This window comes from Cotesia glomerata, linkage group LG9 (genome assembly GCF_020080835.1).
Source record: "Cotesia glomerata isolate CgM1 linkage group LG9, MPM_Cglom_v2.3, whole genome shotgun sequence".
Taxonomy (NCBI): domain Eukaryota; kingdom Metazoa; phylum Arthropoda; class Insecta; order Hymenoptera; family Braconidae; genus Cotesia; species Cotesia glomerata.
The window spans coordinates 16,652,783-16,678,012 of record NC_058166.1 but is presented as its reverse complement, the minus strand read 5'-3'; the positions used below and the strand labels follow the sequence as shown (position 1 = coordinate 16,678,012).

Here is a 25,230-nt window from a genome sequence, read left to right as displayed (position 1 = left end):
CCCAGAGCCAAGACACCTTTTTTAGAGTGCACAAATATAACTGTAAGATAAGATGATTGCAGAATTGAGTATCCGATTATTGTTGTCAAGCGGTCACGATTTCATTGGTATAAAAATTTATGAGGCGCCTAGAGCTTACAGTAAAATCTAATATAACGAGACACTGTTGGCACGAGTCGGCACTTGGTAAAACATCCCAACATTGCGTCCGGGTTGCCCCCTATTGCCCCCCGCGACATTACTGAAACAGTAGGAGTCATTCTCTATCCTTGCGAATAGGAAGACATGCATCAACCTATCACATAAGCTCTACGATCAATTTTAGCTGTGTATATGTACGTCCTTATACATGTATATCTTGCATGTGTGTTTATTTATACATATTATAAGGACAAATGTGTGTGTGTGTGTGTGTGTGTGTGTGTGTGTCTGTGTGTCTGTGTCTGTGTGTCTGTGTGTGTGTGTGTGTGTGTACGTACTAAAGCCATTAATACATGTTTCGTGACGAAGGTGTACTAGAAAGTGTCAGTACAATTATCTTGGCTATTGGAAAGCATGAATTGCGTTTCCAGGCAATCCATTGGCTAATCGGAAAGCAGTAACGCGTCCCTGTAATTCGGTACACGTTACTAGAGCCCGTCACAACCGATTAAGTTTGCTTTCACTTGATGTTCCCTAGCTTTTGCCCCATTTTGACATCAAATGGACAAAGTGACGCCTACTTCCACTGTAATCACTGCATACTTTTACGTAAAAAATTTACCGACTTTAAATTTTATTGTAAAAAAATATAAAAAAGTTTGGTTAATATAAAATTGAGTTATAATGCTCATTGAATTTTTTATAAAATATTTATAATGGTGGTAATTAATAGAAGGATTTGTCTATATTCAATAAGCTTCATTAATTGTTAATAAATGATTTTTTAACATCATAGAATTTAATAAATACACAGAAAGAAAAGTTTCTTGACTGGAGAACAAAATTCTTGGCTCAAGAAAATTTTCGGGTGCCTGAAGGAAGACCGAAGTTGTGTTGGCCGAAGTTAAAATTTTTCGAGAAATTCTATTCTTGGTGGAAGTCATTTTTTCTTAATTAAAATTATCATAAATACTTGATACAATAAATTTTTATATTTGATCAAGATTTTTAGATACTTTAGAAAAGCAGCGCCACCTACGTCAGCTGAGAAAAAAATTTTCTCACCTTGAGAACATTTTTCTCTTGAATATTTGATACCCATTTTATATTATTTTAGCGTGCAATTATACATATTGAATGAAAAAAAATGATGAAATATTATTAGATCTTCCCATTTACTTCTTTCTTTATATTTAATTTTTTGGAGCAAGAGAGAAATTTTCTCAAGACAAGAAAATTTACTTCTATCAAGAACTAAATTTTTTGGAGCAAGAGGCTGAATTTTCTCAAAACAACAAGATTTTCTTGACTAGATAAATTTTCTTGGATCAAGATACGTATTTCTTAAAGCAAGAGAATTAATTTTGTTGGAATAAGTGAAATTTCTTATCAAAAAAAAAATTTTTTTTCGCTCAAGAAAATAATTAGGAAGAAAAATATTTCCTTGGCTCAAGTGAACTTTTTTTTCTGTGTATTTATTAACAGTTAATAAATTATTTATTAAATGTTAATAAGTAATTTATTAAGTACAATTTATTATCTGTTAATAAATATTTATTAATAGTTAATAAATATTTGTCAACTGTTAACAAATATTTATTTAAAATAAAAAGCAAAAATAGCAATTTTCTTTTGACAATTTTTATAACCCTATAGCTGGAATACATGATAATAATTAAATTTACTAAATAAATTAACTATTTTAATATTTAAAAATATAAAAGATAATTATGAGCTGTGATAGAATTTGGTATTTTACAATAAACGTTATTACAATGTAATATAATTAATGCAAATAATTTGTAAAGATGATTTTTGTTTATAAGCAATCTTCATATCATATGACATTGCAAAGGAAACAAATTCACTCAACAAAATATTTATTAACTGTTAATAAATATTTGTTAACTATTAATAAATACTTATTAACTATTAATAAATGTCCTTTCCTCTCAAATAAATATTTATTGAATGTTAAAAAATATTTATTAAAATTTAATAAATTTAATAATTGTCTTTAAATAAATTAAATTATTAATAGTTAATAAATCCTTTTATCAGTGTAGAAAAAATAAAATTTAATATCGTAAATTATTTTGAATTTTTTTCTCTCGAAAATCAAAAAAATAAAAAACAAACCTGAAAATCACCTTAAAAATTCTATTACCTAAGCTCGAGACAGAACACGAGATCTCTTAAATTTGGGTGGTATTAAAGTGTAAGTGTGAGTTTGATTAGATAGTCAGTCGCGAGCACGTACAAAAGTTGCTCTGGCTGGATGCAACAAAAATGTGGTGGAAAGGCCTGGCAACACGAGCGTAGAGCATGGAGCTTAGAATAAAAAGTATAGGAAGGAAAAAAGGTATGAGCTTTCGCGGGTTGTGGTTCTTCACCCTTGACGCTCGAAAGAATCGTGCAAAGAAAGAGTTCTACCGATGCTTACTTTTCCGCTTTTACTTTGGCTGGTGCTTTTCTCGTTTGCTCTCTTTCTGTTTCTCTTTCTCTATTTCTGTCTTTCCTTTAAAGCGAGGAATGAAGAGGCGCAGAATTTCAGAGTGCGAATTCAACGCTCAAAATGAACTGAATAGAATTATTCCGGGTATGAACTCGTATTTTCACCATCTTTTTTTCCCTCATCTTTTATTATCATTCTTTATCCCTCAACTTGCTCCAGCTTCTTCATTTTTATTCCATTTATTTTTCCATTTCTTTATCTCATCACCGCGTTATAAAATCAAAAGCCCTGCTCTGCCGCATGTCAATCACTTCCGCCTCCTAAGATACTCGACACCAGAAAAGAATCAAAGGAAGAAACAAGGAATAAAAAAGAAAAAACAATTAGATCACGAAATTTGAAAATTACGTATTATGAATAAAAAACTTTGGCTTCATGGTTTTTACTTAAAAGTAACCGATCTCTCAGTAAAAATAAATCTAAGTAACAGTATTGTCTACCGACTTTAAGGCAGCGCTGCAATCACTCTCGACTTATCAACTCATTAAAAAATTACACATTTTTGTGATCAATTGTTGCTCAATCATAGTTAATTTTTTGTTACTATTAGCTATTATTCTATATATATTTAATAAAAAAATTAATTAAGCATTTAATTTTATTAAACTAAAATCTAATTTTTCTAATTTATAAAACCTTAAAGAATAATAACATTATTTTATTGAAATTTCTTCCTCTTTCTATGGATGAGTTCGGTAAATTTTACTTAGAAAATCTTTATAAAGTATTGCTGTTACTAATAAATGGTAAAGCAGCTCTTTAGATTACAATCCAGTTCAGTAATTTTTCTCATCAATTATTCGTTATTAAAAAGTTGATATATATTTCATTAAAAATATCATCGGTAGACAAATTTTGCCGTAATTCGCTTAAATTCAGGCGCACAGACTAAAAGATCTAATTCATACTAATTCGCCGTAATTCGCTCAAATCCAGGGGCACAGACTAAAAGATCTAATTCATACTAATTCGCCGTAATTCGCTCAAATTTAGGCGCACAGGTGTACTAAAATGAAAGGTTTCGATAAGTGTAACTTCAGGATGAGCTTACATCGTTAAAAATATCATCACTAGACAAAATACAACATCATTTCTTAGTTATTGACATTTTTTAAGATAATTTTTAGTAAAAATGTTGATAAGTTAAATTGTCGATCTATACATGTTGTCAAAAGCGCGCTCGATTTTTTAGTACAATAAATTTTGAAGAAAATTCCTTTCTATGTGTAGATTAATATTTGACTTAGAACTAAATTGAGATCAACTGAACATAATAAATAAATAAAAAAATTTTATTTAGTGCCAAATTCGAACCTATTTATAACTACTCCTAATTAACTATCTTGAAAAAGTATATAAAATCTTTAAAATCTGAAAATTCCGGTCAAAATCTTTTCAATAATACTGAATCTAATTTTAAAAATCCATTTTATCATATAAATACGCTGATAACAAAATTTTCTATATTTTCTGAATCACATGGATTATTTTTTTCTTTGTACGTTTTCTTTACGCACTGCCGGCCTTTGTCCTCTGCTAGACGAGAGACCTGAAATGGTGGTTTTATTGGCGATGTAACCGAACAAACTACTCTTCGTTAAACCAACCTGTGACCTTTCTCTCATTTTATTTATCTCTGACTCTCTTTTTTCTGTTTTAACCTCCCAAAGCCTTGAGTTCCTCGCAAAGAGGACCGGGACCCTTAACCAACAATCAGCAACCAGTGCTTTAACTCAACACCTCTGCCTTTACTTTAATAACTCCGTGTTTTTTACCAATTAAACCAACTTTTGAAGTTTTTTTTCGTCTGAGATTCAGAAATTTTACTACCTAATCTTTGAAAGTTTTTATTTAGTTGAATTTTTAAATTAAAAAGTATCAAAAATATGTCAAATAAAAGTATGACATAAAGTAATTAGTGGGACAGAGTCTGAGTAAAATGACGGCCGAAATTCAGTAATTAGATTTTACAGTACTCGAGAGTTAAGTGGAACAAGATGAGATTCTTGAAAATATAATTATAATTACTTTATAAATCTTGACAAAACAGTCAACTTTTTTTTTTATTAATTTATTTACATGATTTGAGGAACAATGTTCGATAATTATTAGAGGATTAATGCAGATTAAATAATATTGTCGTCTAATGGTTATTTATCCAGTTGATTATTTTTAGATATTTAATTCAATTTATCCGGGATGAAGTGAATAAAAGTGGAAATAATTTAAAAATTCCCGTGCGCTCTTGTGGAAAGATTCTAACCGTTTAAATCAATGTCCCGTATCCACACGAAATTCATTTCAACTTTCATAATAATTTATATGGACACTAAATCTTACCAAACTTTCAAATTATATTTTTCATTTATTTAAATATCTGTTTCTTTCGATCAAGGATATTTCATTTTTTCTAATCACTCTTCAGAAAAGTTTATTAACTGTTAATAAATTTATTTATTTAAAAACAATTCATAAATTTATCAAGTATGAGCTATAATTTTATAAATATCTTTAAGGCTAAATATATCCCGCGAAGCTGGTTTGCATTAAGGACATTCCGAGAAAAAAGCGTTTTCTTAAAATTTTTTTGAAATTTTGAGTACTTATACGTATAAGTATCCTCTATACGCAGGAATTTTTTTAAATAATCCTTGCAGCACTAAATTTTGAAATATTAGCATTTAAAATTTGTATATTTTACATACAAACCTTATGCTGACCGACCTTCAAGCGAACGTTTTATTAAATTTCAATCGTACTTTTCTTAGGATTATTTAAAAAAACTAAGAATCATTAATTGAAGATATAACAAGTATTTTTTATCAAAAATAACAAACGAGCGTTATTGATTTTTTTATAAAAAATATTTGAAGTTAGTGACTTTGGATATTTTGCGTGAGTGGAAGTAAGTGAGCGATAGTTTGTAAAGGGAGGCAGCACAATGGCCCATAACCTATTGGTGTCTTTTTCTTGTCTAGGAACGTCCTTAATAATTGAAACCATTAAACAAAATATTCTCTAATCTACAATTGTCGTCTTATATTATTTACTTCATTTTTTATATTATTTTATAGATAAATTATCAATTTACCGAACCCGGAAAAAAGAAAACTCAAAAAATTACATTATAAATAGTAATAAGTGTCCCGTCATATTTAAGACTAGAAAAATTACAGTTCGAAATAAGATTTTTCTAAATTCAAACTTGGAATGTTAATTTATAGAGCTTTCAATGTAAATATTATATTCAACAATGTAATTTTTATAAAACTAGAAATGTAAATAGCGCGCTATGCGCGCGTCTTAATTTCGACCAATAAGGAATCAGGTCCCATTTTTTCCCAGTTTCGACTATTGACTAACTTCACACTCTCATTCATTTTTATTGAAGGGATCTGTAATAATTACAATCTGAAACTGTAATTTTTCTAGTTTTCATCACGAAGCGCAACGTTACATTATATAATGTAATTTTTCTATTTTTCTTTTTTTTTGTGAGTTTATTGAAATTTTTATCTATTTAAATTTAAATTTTTAATTAAAATTTTTACATTATTACTTAATTTTTGAAACTTAACTCTCTTGTATGAAGAAGATTTAGCGATCATTCGCCATCTTTCAGGGATTTTTAACACTTTACTCGGTTGAAAAATTTTTTATAGACATATCAAGTTATATCAAACCAGATATTGCTTTATATGCCCACAGCTAGCCTGAAATTGCCAATTTTTATAGAAAGTTATGTCAGAAAATTTTTTCTTAGACTAAAAAAAAATATTAATTAACTGTTGCTAAATTTTAATTAGTAAACAATTCATCAAAAATCAATAAATATTTAATAAATCATTTAATATTGAAGGTGTTTAAACATTAACAAATATTTTTAAATTATTATCTTTTTAATATTTTTTTTTGTAAGGCATATGAATTATCAAAATAAAAAAACTGTGAAGAAAATTCATCGGCATAAAAAATTTTATACTGTAATCTTTACGAGCATATATTCTTTACAATAAATTTAACTCCCCTATTTTCTGTCTACTCATGTAATTTAAACGAATTACACAACATCTCTAGCAAAGCGTATTCTTTCTATTTTTTTTTTTATCATTATTGAAAGAAAAATAACTTGATTTGGCGTTGTATATTTTTGATAAAACCTCAAGTGGATGACAGAAATAAAGTACATGACATATTACAAACATAACTGGACATTCAATTTCCTCGAGGAGAAAAATTCTCGTCTGCAAATAAATAGTAAATTTAATACCGCGATTTCAACGTCAAAAAAATCCGTCTGGTACCTGAAAGCGAAAAAGCGAAAGAGTAATTAAAAGAATGTTTGAAGTAGAATTTGAAAAAAAAAAGTAAAAAAATATGGACGTTGGTGTCGTGTATATAACAGTTGGCATTAACTTTAAATGAATATGGTGGGCAAGACCGAAAATACCGGAAACAAAATGTCGTGAGTGTGGTTATAAAAGCGTCGCAGGAGCGGAGAAATTGACAATGCCTCGTGAGAAAATGATTTCTATCTCCGTTCTGGCATACCCTCGTTTCCGGTAATGGCGCGCTGCGAATAATTGTGGTCATACTGGTAGTCACTACACCGACACCATGAGCTTTCCAACTCAAAACCTTTAAAATCTACGTACGTTACTGCTGCGGGCCCGCAGTCGGGTGTTAACTGTGGATTTTAGTGTGTACGGGTTTAATAGCGCATAGTTTTACCTTCCGCAGTGGTTAATTGATCCCCAAATGAGGACGGGGTGAGCATGAGGATGAGGATGAGGCTACAAATGCCCACTATTTTCAATAACTAAACCCAGTCAGGATTAGTTTTGATATAGTCACATAGATACTCGGTCATTTTCAGCGTTTATTAACGACTGAAGTCAATTTATAAAATACTAGCTGTTACTCGTCCGCTCCGCTGGGCGCTTTAAAGAATTGCATTTTAAGATCTAGACTTGAAATTTAATTAGAGTATTGTTTTGACTTGCACAGATTCCAAATTCTGTCGAATTGGCATGTACCTTTTATCCATGTAATTATTCTAGCTAATATTCATTGTAACTTTCAATTTATTTATTTATTTATTTATTTAATAATTTTGACCCTAGAGCAAGTGCTCCCTAAGGGCCATACAATCAAATATATTTATAATGAGTACATTATATAATAATAATAATATTAATAAAATAATGTGCAATCATTATAACATTCCCGTGTCTTTCTTGCAAAAATGAATAATAATTGATATGAAAAAAAAAAAAATTTGTAATAAGCATTGAAAGTTTCAGTTAAAGAAATTGCAGGTCTCATAAGTGAATAAATCTGCCAAGTATATAAACATAACCAGTAGAATTAAAAAATTTATTTTAAACAAATGACAATCGAATAGCATAAATTTAGCTGCAATAAAAATTCATTATTTCTAAGTTAAAAAAATATCGGTTCCGGATAAGTAATCACCAACACATCATATACTAAAACCTTCTCCGAAACACGCTGCATTTTATGGTATTAGTATTATTCCGATCGGTTCAGTAGTTTTCGCAATATAACCGGACAAAAAAAACGGCTCTTCATTTATTAGTATAGAAGTTATTAAATGGTATTTTGAAATTTAAAAAGTTTTTCAAAATTTTAAGATGAAGGTTCAAATTGACTTCTAACTTTCAAAAATTGGCTTCCATAACTTGCAAAATATTCTATTAATAATTCAAAAATCGGATGTTCTTTTAATTTTATCAGTGTCACTATACAATATTTAAATATTCATTTTTTTACCCGAGAAAAAAAGTTTGAAAAAGTGCACGCCTCATAATCTCATTTTTTTATAATAAAATTGATTAAAATAAAATACAAAAAATATTTTTCAATATTTCGCGCCATTGTCCACCCAGAAGAGAAAAGTACTGTGCATGTATTGTAAGCGAACCTTATTTACATAGATATAGATATACAAACGGTTAGTGGATTTTTAGTTTATTGCTAATTATAAATAAACTACATTGAATTAGACCGTGATCTTCGAAAGGACTTAGTTTTAAATCATACTGAAGCGTATAAAAAATAAATGGACTTTACTTCGATTATACTTAATGTTCACTTTTAAAAGGTTTAATAATCGAAGAAAAAAATAATTTACAGTCGGTTGATTTTTTTTCTTAAAAATTTTCTTTAATTAATTCATTAGTATTTCATCTGTATCTAAAGTTTTCCCATATCAAAAAAGAAGTATACGCTTAATATATCCGACGATTAATTACTGCAGCATCTGAAACACTTGCTACAAATCCCGGTAAATTGAGAATATTTGAACAGTTCTCTCGCTTTTCCTTATTGAGGGTTTAATGGAAATCCGTCTCTCGGCTCTAGCACACGATTTACAAATCTATATACACAAATACGAAGACAGTAATTGCTATAACGGCTCAGAAACACATACTTTACTCGGTATACAGGCAACGCGTGGTACACATACAGGGTATACGCAGGATTACTATTCCTTGCGGAGAAATAGAAATCGTTTGGCGATGACTCGTCGATTGTTGTAACCACCGAATTTGAAATAAGGCCGAGCAGAAGTAAGAGACTTCCATTTCAGATTTCGGGTTATGTCGGCACAGACGATTAAGGATCGCTATTTCTCTTCTCTTACATTTAACATTATACATTCATTCTGCATCCACACTCCATACATCATATATACATATAGTGTATAAATATATACACACTCTCCTTTACATATGTACTTCGAATGTAGTTCCATAGAGTTTGTACACATAAATATATAATGTGCCAGAGAATGAGAGAAAAAGGGAGAGGAGGATGACGGAGCGAGAGATTTTGAATAGTGACGTCGAGCGGCACTCTGTCGACGTCGAGAAGTAAAGAAGGATGTGTCAACTTCAGGATACGTCATCGATTGACGTGTTCTATTGCATCAACCAAATTACACTATATGTAAGAGGTCACATCGTGGGTGAAATGTCATTTTTTTTACCATTTTCCTGTCATTTACATTATTCTTATTAACTTTCCGCTATGAAAATGAATGATTTTATAAAATTGGCAAGTTATTGGTTTTACTAACCATTTGAGGTCCTACACTGATAAAAAAAATTAATGTGACTCAAGAGCCAAAATCTTGAACCAAGAATACTACACGAAGAAAAATTAATTGTACTATTTACTATACAAAAATATTAACTTCTACTATCTGAAATAGTAAATTTACGAAGTAATTATGACTATTTTTAGGGGGATTTCTGTCTGTGAGTTGATGTGCATTTGAGAAAAAAAATTCTTCAAAGTACTCTAGTATGTCACTTTAAATTTCATTTTCTTAACTGTACACGGAAAAAAGAAAAGTGGAAAAATTAAATTTATTATGGTTTTAAATACCAGCAAAGTCTCTCTAGTGTGAAACTAAAAATTATATTATTTCTGAGACGTATAGCAATTATTACAGTTTCATTTAAAACCTTTGACAGTTTATGATAGTAAAAGGTTTAAACCTTTAAATTTTGTTCTCAGATTTAAAATCTCACACTGTAATTTTTTGTAAAAATTTTTTACTAGATTTCGATAACTAAGCTTGAGAGTTTGAGAATTACAGGGTCAGCGGTTATAATTCACAATATATTTACTATTCTCGATAATTAGTAGCTTATACTTTCAATTTTATTCTTCCAATTAAAAATACACAGAAAGAAAAATTTCTTGACTGAAGAACAAAATTCTTGGCTCAAGAAAATTTTCGGGTGTCTGAAGGAAGACCGAAGTTGTGTTGGCCGAAGTTAAAATTTTTCTTGAAATTCTATTTTTGGTGGAAGTCATTTTTTCTTAATTCAAATTATCATAAGTACTTGATACAATAAATTTTTATATTTGATCAAGATTTTTAGATACATTAGGGAAGCAGCGCCACCTACTTCAGCTGAGAAAAAAATTTTCTCACCTTGAGAAAATTTTTCTCTTGAATATTTGATATCCATTTTATATTATTTTACCCTGCAATTATACATATTGAATGAAAAAAAATAATGAAATGTTATTTGATCTTCTCATTTGACATGTTAATCACATAATAAAATTGAGATGAAATGTATGTGAAACCAATTTATTCGTGTTGTGATTGGTCGAAAATAAATACTCTCATTCTGATTGGTTGAAAGTGAATATAATATACATGAACGACACATAAATATATCATGACAATAAATATGAGGCGCGCGCAAATTAAATTCTAGTCAATAAAAATATTAATGAAAATTTACTTCTATCTTTATATTTAATTTTTTGGAGCAAGAGAAAAATTTTCTCAAGACAAGAAAATTTACTTCTATCAAAAACTAAATTTTTTAGAGCAAGAGGCTGAATTTTCTCAAAACAACAAGATTTTCTTTACTTAAATAAATTTTCTTGGATCAAGATACGTATTTCTTAAAGCAAGAGAATTAATTTTGTTGGAATAAATGAAATTTCTTGTGTCAAAAAAAAATTTTTTTTTCGTTCAAGAAAATAATTAGGAAGAAAAATATTTTCTCGGCTCAAGTGAACCTTTTTTCAGTGTACATTTATTCTGATAAAACAAAGAAATGTATCACCAATAAATAAATATTTTGAAAGTTTCAGTTACTAACTAATTATTTCTCAATTAATAACTGTTGAGAAGTAATAAGTAACTAACAATCTAAAGTTTCATGCAATGAAAAATAAATTTAAAACTGTTACATTAGGTATTTCTAATTGTAATTGTATTATTACAAATTACAGTCACAATTATTACAGTGTAAAGTATAATACTTGAAAATTTTTTTACAAAAGACCTGATTTTACTCTAAACATTTTTCCACTTCTCTTTTATCCTCAAGAAGATATGAAATTACTTTTGCAATTATTAAAATTCCGGGAAAAAACATTAATATTTATTGTATGTGATGTGAGTTCATACGTGAACTCCATCAGAGTACCGGTAAGAAAAAAGACGAAGGGTAAACTCGAGCACTTACTCGAGGTGGAAGAAAAGATTAAACGAAAGGGGGTAAATTTAATCCCAAGTGTCGATCAATTACTTAGCCAATGGAGAAGGCATTTTCCCGGTTTGTGCTGGCGGTCGAGATGCTTGAGTAACCAAGACGCATGACCGTGACAGGAGTAATAGAGTGTGCTAGTGTTTTAGTCAATCTGTAGCTGCCCGAGTAAGATAAGCAAGAATAATGAGATTCTAGCCCTTTTCGTTACCTCCGTTACTTTAAACAACTTTTATTTTGTTTCATTTTATTCCGGCTCAGATTACTGCTAATCAGTTTTAATTATATTATTTTGCTTCGCTTTCGAGATCAAAGTTCCTCGGGAGCTCATTTTTATCCCGTAACGAGGGAGCTTATTACTTATTTTTAAAATATTATCTCTGTTATTAAGTTTTTTGTGAGGAAAAAATGGGATCTAACAGATTATTACTTTAACGAAATATTTGCTGTAATTATTGCTATCATTATTCATTATCATTTTAATTAAGTTATTATAAAAGCAGTAAGAGGTTTTTTGTTTTGCTGGGGATGGAACTGCTGGAACAATTTACCTATGAAGGAATTTATTTTAATTGCAGAGTTGGATTAAGTTCTTTGTTACCGTTAAAGAAAAAAATTTATAACATGTATACACAAAAATTACTCAATATATATTGATAGAATAATATAGTAAATTTTAATAAACTGATTTATTGTGAAAGAATCTATTAGATTTTAGTAAATTAGTTTTTTCTGAAAAAATTTATTGAGTTTAAACAATAATTTTTTAATAGAAAAACTAGCAACCTTGCATTCACTATGTGACCGCCGTTACTTGTAGACGATAAATAAATAAAATTTTGCTTTTTTAAATAATGACTTTTGTTAAATTGCACGGTATTTTTTCAACTATTGACGTTTTTGAAGATATAAGCTCATCCTGACGTTACACTCATCGAAAGCTTTCATTTGAATACCCACATGCATTTTTGATATATTTTTCATATATACATATATGTAATATATATAAAATATATGAAAAATTGATGTGGGTATTCAAATGAAAGGTCTTGATGAGTGTAACATCGGGGTGAGCTTATATCTGTAAAAATAGTTCAGAAGATACAAGGTCGTTTTTTAATTATTGACATTTTTATAGATATAAGCTCATCTCAATGTTACACTCATTGAAACCTTTCATTTAAGTACCCACATGGAAATTTTCATATATTTTATATATTTGGTATTTGTGAAATATATAAATATATAAAATATATGAAAAATTGAAATGGGTACTCAAATGAAAGGTCTCGGTAAGTGTAATGTCCGGATGAGCTTATATCTTTAAAAATGTCGATAGTTCACAAAATATAAGGTTATTTCTTAATTATTGACATTTTTAAAAATATAAGTTCATCTTGATGTTACACTCATCGAGACCTTTCATTTAAGTACCCACATGGCAATTTTTATATATTTTATATATATGGTATTTGTGAAATATATAAATATATAAAATATATGAAAAATTGATGTGGGTACTTAAATGAAAGGTCTTGATGAGTATAACATCGGAATGAGCTAATATCTTCAAAAATGTCAATAGTTCACGAGATACAGGGTCATTTCTTAATTTTGTTTCTAGAGATAGAGCATTTTCGAATGCAGTTTAAATACTTATCATCATAAATTGACTATTTGTGAGAATTATATGAAACCTTGAAAAGGCACAACTTCAGGTCAAGCCCTTTCCAATGATACCAAATTTAACCATAAAATCCTATTTTATCATATAAATACACTGGCCACAAAATTTTGCTTATTCTCTTAATAATATAGATTATCTAAGGGCATGTCAAACCAGATTTCCCCTGATATGGCCAATTTTCATGTCAGAATAAATAAGAAAATTTTTTCACAAGATATTTTGGGAGAAACAGTTTAGGTCTGACCTAAATAATTATTTATATTGAATAATATACATTATTAATAATAAACTCAGCAATAATTCGGCTGAATTCATAAACATATACATTCGGGATGCATCATTCAGATCGAGATCTTCCTTTAATCTGTACCGTAAAAAAATCTCATCAAGCTAGAAAAGACAAGTAGTGCACTCCCAATCTAATCAGACAGAGTACATACCCAACAGCCGGGTTGTCGGAAACGAGCACAGGTACGGATAAAATTAATTGCAAAATTCATGGAATTAATCAAGTTCTTTCTGCAAATTTCTTTTACTTTATTTTAAATTCAATTTTATCTTTTTTTTTTTTTTTTTTTATTTTTCAATTTAAACGCGAAAATTCTCTCATCAAGACACCTCAGTGTACGCTAACAAGACCTTCATAACGATCCATAATTTTAATCCTCCGTTTGTTCATTTTTTTATTCTTTTTTTAATCGGGTCTGTCTTATTACTTTTTTTTCGAACTTCCTGAGAGAATAAAAAATTCCATTATATCGTACGACCAGAATTTCACTCTTGGTCTACCGAACCGCATTTAATACCCATTGGAGGATCGAACGAAAACTGTTTGCCTCGACGAATTCGTTTTCCCCACTATCTTTTCTCCTCCTCATTCGGTATACGTGCTGTCGTCACTCCCACCTCCATTTACTACTCAACTGCCAGCATCACTTTTATTCACAAGGCTGTTGATGCTATGTCTATATCTATAGAGACTTTTACTACCATTATTTTTGTGTTACTACAAGGTGGCAAGTGACAAATTGTCCAAATACTTCCGAGTCCACATGTCTTATTTCTCAAATTTTTTTTTCCGAAAAAATTTGGAATTTTATTTTGTGATTTATTGCCAAGTGAATTTTATAACATTAAGATTAAATAATAAAAACTAGCAACCTTGCAGTCACTATGTGACTGCTGTGACTTGTGATCTATAAATAAACAAAAATTTTCTTCATTAAATAATGTATTTGTTTAACTATTGACATTTTTAAAGATATAAGCTCATCCCGATGTTACACGCATCAAGAGCTTTCATTTGAGTACCTACATGCATTTTGATATATTTTTCATATATACATATATATAATATTTATAAATATATGAAAAATTGATGTGGGTACTCAAATGAAAGGTCTTGATGAGTTTAACATCGGGATGAGCTTATATATTTAAAAATCTCAATGTTCACGAGATACAAGGTTATTTCTTAAGGAAGTTCGAGCGAATCTAATGTAAAAAATAATTTCCAACTTTGAGCTTTGAAATTAAGTATACGTATAAATAAATACGTAATTTATCTAATCCCAAAATTTTAAAAAGATTCACCGTTTAGTTACTTAGATATTAAATTTTAAAAATCACATATTTTATCTCCTTATACACGGGCTCTTACGGCAAACAAACTTTTGTCGAGACTTTAATTATTTTTTTCAATATTAACCTTCCAACTTTAACGGATAAAAAACTATACACAAGAAGTTTGGATTATTGCAAAATATAAAAACAATTTAATAATAATACATTACCGATATAATTTTTGAAATATTTAAAGTCAAATTTTATGTTTGCAACTCGTTTATCGTCAGCCATTTATTCGAATAAAGATTTGACGACATCGCGTCAACAGCTGAGAAAAAAGAAAAGGATAGAAATATAGTTACAGAGAGAGAAATGTTTAACTCACACACTCATCTACGTCTCTGTAATGGATATAATCAAACGCGCTATTGCCAAATCTGTTTATTTAATCCGGCAAGTAATAAATACCAAAGTCATTTTATTACTTTACTTCATCAAATAAGTAAAAATCATCAATTATTAAATTGTTAAAATTATTTTAAATTAAAATAAAGAATTTTGACGAATATTGGAAAAACTAAAATTAAAATTGAATAAGATAGAACATTTTCAAATGCAGCTTAAATACTTATCATCATAAATTGACTATTGGTGAGAATGATATGAAACTTTACAAAGGCACAATTTCAGGTCAAGACTTTTCCTACGATACCAAATTTAACCATAAAAACCCATTTTATCATATAAATACACTAGCCACAAAATTTTGCTTATTCTCTTAATAATATAGATTATAGAGTTTATAAATTAAAATTGATGGTTAGTTAATTAATTGTGAAGCTATTTCACACAAAAAAAAAATTACTTAATTCAAAAATTTCGTTTTCAAATCAACAAAATAATCTAAAAAATAAACTTTACCATGGATAGCTTGCTATCCATTCAAAATTTACAAATGTAACTTTTTGATAAAAAGTACTGTTTAAATTTTCCGACAGATGGCGCATGATCGCTGAGTCTTCTCATAAGAAGAGACTTAAGTTTTAAAAATTAAGTTATAAAATAAAAATAATATTTTTTACTCCCTTGAAAAATATATTCAACATTATTTTTTATTTTAATCGTCGACAAAACCATTTTTTTTTTTTTTTTTTTTTTTTCAATTAATATCTCGATCAATTTAAAAAGTTCTAGAAAAAATAAATAATTATAACAAAGAAATTTTTCAATTTTATTCAAAATTTCTTCTCTTCAGAATCATTAACAGTGTTCTTCAATCAATTAGATTTTTTTTCTATTAGTCTAAAAAATTCATGAATTACTTCGGCAATTTTTTTATTTTAAAGTTTTTATTATAATAATAATAATAATAATGACAGAAAAAAAAAACAGAACAGAATAAATAACTTTACACTCGCTCAGATAAAACTCTCAACACACAAGCACACACATATACATATATATGGATAAAAAATTTCATATCAGGTTACATGAACCGCGAGTGAGCTTTTTACTACTGCAATATTTTTACGCACACGTATCACCCGTTTTATTTATTATCTTTCAACTTTTTTGACACACAGCGTTTGATTCCAAACAACAATAATTGCATTGATTGATACGTATAAAAAAATATCTGTTGGTATCTATTTTTATTCGGTTATTAAATTCTGGTGAGTAAAAAATTTATAAAAATATAGATATAGATACAAACAGAATAACTAGGATGGATTTTTTATGTAAAGGAAATATCTTTAGGTGTACCCAGAAGGGTTAGGTCGCTTGAGTGGGTATATTGTACACAGATGCATGGCACGCAAAAACATTGGCTCGATTCCGCGAGAATTCTGGGTAGACGGGAAACAGGCTGTGGTTGGAAGATCTGAAGCTTTATACAATGCGCTTATTGAGAGTGGCAAAATAGCATGAGCTTTTCTTTACACGGAGACAAAAATTTTTTATTTAAAATTCTCTCTAGAATAAAAATTTTCAAAACAGCAGGTTTTTAAAATTACACATTAAAAAAAGAAAAATAAATAATGAATAGTTTTCATCTTCGGCGAAACTTGGTTAATTCTCATCCTGATTGCTGCTCACAATTGTACGGCTCTTAAAATGAAAACAATACTGCGTTTGATGCCCGATATAAAGAGGAAAATCTGCGTATAATGCATAAGTATTCAATTCGAAAAGTAGCTTATGAGCTTTCGAAAATAAAAATACAAATTTTAATCCAAAGACAAAGGGTGCTGCTTTATCTGTTAGTTAGTAAGAGAAATGGGAATAAAACCTTTCAGTTATGATTCATTGTCTATTAGATTATAGTATAGCTCGCGAAACAATTGGACGAAATAAAATTTATACACTGATAGGATTTTCAGTGTTTAAAAAAATTTCTTAATTTTTAATTACACAGAAAAAAGGTTCATTTGAGCCAAGAAATTATTTTTCTTCCTAATTATTTTCGTGAAAAAAAATTTTTTTTTTAAAACAAAAAATTTCACTTATTCCAACAAATTAATTCTCTTGCTTTAAGAAATACGTTTCTTGATCCAAGAAAATTTATTTAAGTCAAGAAAATCTTGTTGTTTTGAGAAAATTTAGCCTCTTGCTCCAAAAAATTTAGTTCTTGATAGAAGTAAATTTTCTTGTCTTGAGAAAATTTCTCTCTTGCTCCAAAAAATTAAATATAAAAATAGAAGTAAATTTTCATTAATATTTTTATTGATTAACATGTCAAATGGCAAGATCAAATAATATTTCATCATTTTTTTTCATTCAATATGTATAATTGCACGCTAAAATAATATAAAATAGGTATCAAATAATCAAGAGAAAAATTTTCTCCAGGTGAGAAAATTTTTTTCTCAGCTGAAGTAGGTGACGCTGCTTTCCTAAAGTATCTAAAAATCTTGATCAAATATAAAAATGTATTGTATCAAGTATTTATGATAAATTAAGAAAAAATGACATCCACCAAGAATAGAATTTTTCGAAAAATTTTTACTTCGGCCAACACAACTTCGGTCTTCCTTCAGGCACCCGACAAATTTTCTTGAGCCAAGAATTTTGTTCTCCAGTCAAGAAATTTTTTTTTCTGTGTATTTTCAATAACTAAAAAATGATTTCTTAGTATTTAATATATTGTTTGTTAATATTTAATTTTCTTTTTAACTTATTTTACGTTAATAAATGTTTTGAATATTAATAAATTTTTTTTTATTCCCAAAAAATTTACGTAACAAAATTTTAATAAATCAATTTATTACTTCTTAACAAATTATTCTATCAGTGTAATTTAAAAATTATATGAGAATTACTCTGTGAAACAGAAACGGAGGAAAATGTGAATGACAGTAACAAATTTTTCTTAATTTTTTGGACTGTCCGGCTGACAGTTAAAGGTGTTTATTTCTTCATTGATGCCAGGGGACGACTAAATCACTTAAGCTAATGTTGCTCCTGGGTCTATTAGACAGGAATACAGCCGGGTTTCGTAGAACGGCTCTGTAAGCCAAGTAATGAGATATCCCGGGCGTTTATTTCTCTTTCTTCACTTTAAATTAAAGGCATTAACAAAGTGTTAAAGAACCTCGCTTTATTATTGAATTATATCCCCTTTTATACCTCGTAATTACGAAAGTTATAATTTATTTATTTATTTATTTATCTTGTCGCAGTTAACTTTATTTTTGTAATAAACTAAAGAGAATCTTGGGAAAAGGTTACGTAGAGAATGCTTGAGCAAAGTTTAGTAGGAAAAATTATAAGAGTATAGGAAAATTATGGAGTGGAAAAATAAACTTAGATTAAAAAAGATTGTGATTGAAAAAGATGGGTTAAAAATGTAATAAAAGAAAATATATATTTATATTTAATTTTTTGATCAAGAATAGTGCTTAAAATCTCCGACAGGTGGCGCATGGTCGCTGAATATTTTTGTAATTAGAGAGTTAAGTTCGAGACATCAACTAATGAAATAAAATTCATCTTTTTTATCGTTTTAAAAGCTTAGGCCGATATTTGTGACTCATTATCTATATTATGACGAAAATAACCAAATCCAAGTCAATTTATGATGATAAGTATTTAGGCTGGATTCGAAAACACTGTAAATCCAAGTGTTTTAAAAGTGACTACAATGCTTCAGGATAGGAACAAAACAATTTATGTGTGTTTTGTTAAAACACTTGGATTTACAGTGAATGCTCTATCTCTAAATACATAATTAAGAAATGACCTTGTATCTTGAGAACTATTGACATTTTCAAAGATATAAGCTTATCCTGATGTTACGCTCATCGAGACCTTTCATTTGAGTACCCACATCAATTTTTCATATATTTTATATATTTATATATATATTATATATATGTGTACATGAAAAATATATCAAAATGCATGTGGGTACTCAAATGAAAGCTCTTGATGTATGTAACATCAGGATGAGTTTATATCTTAAAAAATGTCAATAATAAAGCAATAACGTTGTATTTTGTTCACTGATGATATTTTTAACGACATAAGCTCATCCCGACATTACACTCATCAAGACCTTTCATTTAAGTACCCACGTCAATTTTTCATATATTTATATATATTATATACATGTATATATGAGAAATATATCAAAATGCATGTGAGTACTCAAATGAAAGCTCTTGATAAGTATAACATCAAGATGAGCTTATATCTTTAAAAATATCAATAATTAAGATATTATCTTGTATTTTGTCTACAACTGACATTTTTAAAGATATAAGCTCACCCCGACATTACACTCATCGAGACCTTTCATTTGAGTACCCACATCAATTTTTCATATATATATATATATATATATATATATATATATATATATATATATATATATATATATATAATGAAATGCATGTGGGTATTCAAATGAAAGCTCTTGATGAGTGAAACATCAAAATGAGCTTATATCTTCAAAAATGTCAGTAGTTAAGGAAGTAAAGTGCAATTTATTAACAGTAATTATTTAATGAAGCAAAATTTTATTTAGTTTTTGTTCACAAGTTACAGGAGTCACATAGTGACTGCAAGGTTGCTTATCTTTTTAAATAACTTACATACAGATTCTTCAAGTAAGATAATCTTCTAAAGGGGCTACAATTCGATTGTAGTAAAAATAATTTGACTAACTGAAACCCATTTGAGCAGTACTCTGGGTCATAGTCATTTAGGAAAACTCACTTTGGATCACTTCGAACGCGTTCATATGTATAGCCTTCAAGTGAATGCTGTTGCAAAAGAGGATTTTCGCTGGCATTTGCGGCCACTGCTAAAAGCTTTTTTTCATCATTTTCAAAATAAAACTGACCTTTTTTTTTTTATCTAGTCTAATAGTAGTCGGTAAATTTAATTGAAATCTTCTCTATTCATTAACCAAATAATAATTAAATATTATTTTTAGCGATGATAATAGTAATACGAATAGTAATAGGTGACAGAGGTGCTGTTATTAGTACACTTAAAAGCATTCGAGTCATTATGGTAAACGCTATGAAATTTTACCTAAAATTAATGGATGGTAATAGTGATTATATTATTGAGGAAAAAAAAAATAAATAAAAATGGAAAAGCTAAAATAAATGACGGAATAATCAATGTTATCACTACGGGCGAATTGGCACGAATACTCAGACCATTTGGGTGTTAACAGTGCATGGGGATGCACGTAAAAGTGATTGTAAAACTCGACTCTTTATTTTATCCAATTATCAATGTTTCTCATGCGAATACGCTGCTGGAAATAAAATATATATCACCAATGCTAAATCTTGTTACATTTATAGTAAAAATTTATTTTTTGGAAAAATTTTCAAGTTTTTAGAATAAAAAAATTTTAAATTACTATCATAACTATAAAATTCTATTTGGCTAATGAAATATTGGTTAATTAAAAATTCATTCATATTGATAATTTGACCTAAACTTGACCTAACTTGCTTTTTAGTAGAATTCATAGAAATCTAACTATTGCATTGATCCTCATGACAGAACTTTTGAAAAATTTTGCTACATTTCGACTTAGCTCGTCAAGAAGATTCAGAAAATGCATAAAAAAAAAATATATGTCGAAATACATAAAAAATATATAAATAATCTATAAAACATATATAAATTATGTATAGTAAATATATTTTTAATAACTAACTTTTGGCTAATTTTCATAAATATTTTATATATTCTAGATATATTCAAAATATATTTTTTTTATGAATTTTAAAATATATCGAAAATATATATGAACATCGGCCAAAAGTTAGTTATTAAAAATATATTTTCTATACATATTTTTTATATAGTTATATATTTTTTATAGATTTTTAATATATTTAAAATATATTTCGACGTTCTAATTAGCAAATTGTCTAACTCCATTTTAGAAAATCTTCTATTAGTACGAAAAAAAATTAGTTAAAAATTTATCACTTTAAAAAACCATTTAATATCATTAATATCTAATAAAGGTATAATATTTTAGTTTGGATCATTCAAATAATTTATAATTGGACTATTACTACATCAAAATATTAAAAAATCACCCTCTAAAAAATAAGGAGTCTGACCAACTGCTAATTAAACCGTCGCTTTTTTATATATATCGACATATACTTTGTTTTCATGGAGGATATAGTTTAAAAGTTTATATATATACCATATAATCGGCCTTGTCTCTTCTCTAACTCCCGCAATTCTATACAGATCTCAATAAAACGTGACATACTCATTCTTTGGACGATTTCTGAGGTTAAATTCGAAGATGAACCAAATCTATCGATCAGTTCAGTAATGAGAACAATGCAAAAATTTTCGAATGAAAACTTTCAATTTTTTAATGAAATAACTCATCGAATTTTTGTAAATTGCATTTTAAAGCCCATTAAACAAGCTTCAATTTTCATATCATTCTATTCTTCTAGACTGAGAAATAACCTATTTATCTGTAGATATTTAATGAAATTTTACTATTACATTCGTTTCAATTTAGGAAAAAGGGTTTCTATCAATGTGACTGCAGTATTTGTATTATTTGTGTTGTGATTTTATTTAAGTAGGAAATCTATTTCCATTTCGCCTGTCGAATGGCACTTTTTAAGCTTTTATTTCTGAAAAAATATTAAATTCTTTGAATAAACTTCAAAAATTGTGTCCAATTTAGTTTTTTTTTGGATTTATATCCTAATTCTAAACAATACTCAATTTTTCTGTGAAAAATCAGTTTACTTTTAGAGGTTCTCAATACTATCTTTGATCGAAAATTTATTTGAAACCCGGAAAAAATAGATCCGGAAAAGAAAGACCTGGAAAAAATTTTGAAGTCATGAAAAATTCATATTATTTCAGATTTATTAAATTATTAATATGATTATAATTTTTATTTTATAATAATTTTGATGAAATAATATGAATTTTTCATAATTTTAAAATTTTTTTCGGGTCTTTTTCCGGTCTATTTTTTCCGATTACCAATTTATTTACAGGCCTATAAGACCATACACTATAAAAAATTTGCAGAGTGAATAATTTTGCATTGATTTAATTTCTTTGAGGTAAAATTCACTTCGAAATGAATTTCGTTTCAATTAATAATTGAATAAAAATAAAAAAATACAATTAATATTTCCAAACTTAAACTCGAGATAAATTGAAGAATTTTTTAGTACTTTACCAGTATAAAATTCTTTCCAAAACATCAAAACCATTTTCACCGATGAACTAAAACTAAATCTATTGGAAAAAACCAGTAAATATAACCCGAAAAAATCATTAACCATAAATAGGATAGGGTGAAAAAAACGGAACCTCTATAGGCTCGATAAAAAAAGTATTAAACTTTAATAAAAAATAGTTGTGTAATCTCGGCAGTGTCCCGTAGCGAACACTAAAAATAATATCAATAAAATAACAGTAGTAATAAATATTATTAAGGCGAGATAATATTTTAAGAGTGTATATATTTAAACACAGTACATTTTATATATGTATATATATATTTTGTGAGAAAGGAAAGAGGTTATCTGGGTGACAAGATGAACCTTATCGATTGCCATCCAGCCACAACGTCTTTTTCCTCGCCGCCCATCTCTGGTCCTCATGAAGCTGGTACTCCTTTTCTTGATGGCCACCACGGAGGAATATATTTTTCCGAGATAGGACAGGTAACGGCCGCGATAACGCACACCAAGTGTGCCGGCGAGTACGATAACGGGAACACGATGTCCCGCCAAGCATTTCTCACTTTCAAGCTACTCTTGCAGTGCTTTTGCTGGAGCTTTTGCCGGTGGTACTCATACTCGTACTTTAACTCGTATACTTGGAAAGGAATCTAAATAGAAAAGTCTAGAGTCCTTGAAAGTGTCGTATGTCAGGACAAGGAGATACCAACTACTTTTGGTCAGACTACATTTCGCCTCGGTTTATATTGTTACTTTAAAATGTTACCCTTGTTTATTATATATTTATTCACTTTTTATTGTTATAAAATACACTTTATTCTATTAAAATAATATTTACTGCTCCTGTCTTGAATTACCATTTGAATCTCTCGATTTATGGAATTACAAATTAAATCTTCACTTTATTTTTTTCTCTAAAAAATCTTGATAATTTTTAGACGATTCAATCCTAGAGTAAAATTTACTCCAAGGATTTTTTTTTTAAATTCTTTTTACAATAATTTTCACTAGCAACCTTGCAGTCACTATGTGACTGCCGTGACTTGTAAACTATAAATATATAAAATTTTCCTTTATTAAATAGTGACTTTTGTTAAATTGCACTGTACTTTTTTAACTACTGACATTTTTAAAGATATAAGCTCATCCCGATGTTACACTCATCAAAAGCTTTTATTTGAGTACCCACATGCATTTTCATATATTTATATATATAATATATATAACTAGATAAATATATGAAAAATTGATGTGGGTACTCAAATGAAAGGTCTTGATGAGTGTATCATCGGGATGAGATTATATCTTTAAAAATGTGAATAGTTCACGAGATACAAGGTCTTTTCTTAATTATGCATCTAGAGATAGAGTATATTTGAATGCAGCCTAAATACTTATCATTACAAATTGACTATTGGTGAGAATAATATGAAACCATGAAAAGGCACAGCTCCAGGTCAAGACTTTTTCAACGATACCAAATTTAACCATAAAAACTCATTTTATCATATAAATACACTGGCCACAAAATTTTGCTTATTCTCTTAATAATATAGATCTTTAAAAAATTGCTATATTAAAATTAATTTTAATAATTTATTATTTTAAATTTTTTAAGTCAGAATTTATTAAAAAGACTTAAAAATAAATCATTCTTTTCCAAAATTTGGTTCAATTTTTAAACGTAGAAAAATTAAAATTTTGTGAAAAAATATAATTAATATTTAAAAATTTTAACTTGAGATAAATTTTTTTTAAAAACTATAATTTTATTATAAAAATAATTTTTTCCGAGTACATACTTTTTTATAATAAAATCGACCAATAATATTTTTTATTGCATGTAAAAAAGTAATAACTCGTTGTAATGACGTCACCATATATGTCAAGTACAGTAAAATGAAAAATATTTTTTCACATGATGGAAATGTTGCAAATTGAATAAACTAGATGGAGATGGAAAAATATTTATAAAAAAAATCTAGTGATTTTTTCAGCAGTTTTATTTTATTATTTTTATTTATATATATATTAGTAAGTATAAAAGCAGATTTTTCGAGATTGCAATTTTTGGAGTTGTGTCAGAGGACAAACGTCAACGCTGAACGTTTTATCGTAATCATCTCTCTGCTCTGCTCTGCTCTGTCCATATACCACTCGCGATAAATCGATTTACCAAGGCTTTATGACCATCAATAATGATAAAAATGGCAAAGGGTATTACGAAATACTATTTCGTAGAATGTTTCCTGGTTTTTATGTTGAATAAAAAAAATTCTATTATTCGATAGTATGAAAAGTGAACTATTTTTTATTCACAAGTATATAAATAATAAAGATTTTTATTTTTTTTTAAAACATGATTTTCATTTCAACAAAAACATTTTTTTCTAGGGAGGTGGTCGAGAGATTTTCCGAGAATAATCATCAATGCAGTTCGTTAAAGGTAAGAACAAAGTTGAAAAATTTTTCTTAATAATTTTCTGATAAATAATGATTTAAAAATTTTTTTAATTAATTAAAGATATGAAAAGCTTTTTTTCATAAGATTTTTATTTTAACAATAATTCA

At 28.1% G+C, this 25,230-nt stretch overlaps 1 protein-coding gene across 1 annotated transcript in view; it reads left to right on the top strand.

The window, feature by feature from the left end:
- LOC123271212 overlaps nucleotides 1–25,230 on the top strand; it is a 152,985-nt gene that overhangs the window by 8,913 nt on the left and 118,842 nt on the right. Inside the window, exon 2 of the mRNA XM_044737470.1 lies at nucleotides 25,058–25,105. Coding sequence (XP_044593405.1) covers nucleotides 25,090–25,105 — 16 coding nt within the window. The 5' untranslated portion in view covers nucleotides 25,058–25,089. The remainder of the gene's footprint in view (nucleotides 1–25,057; nucleotides 25,106–25,230) is intronic.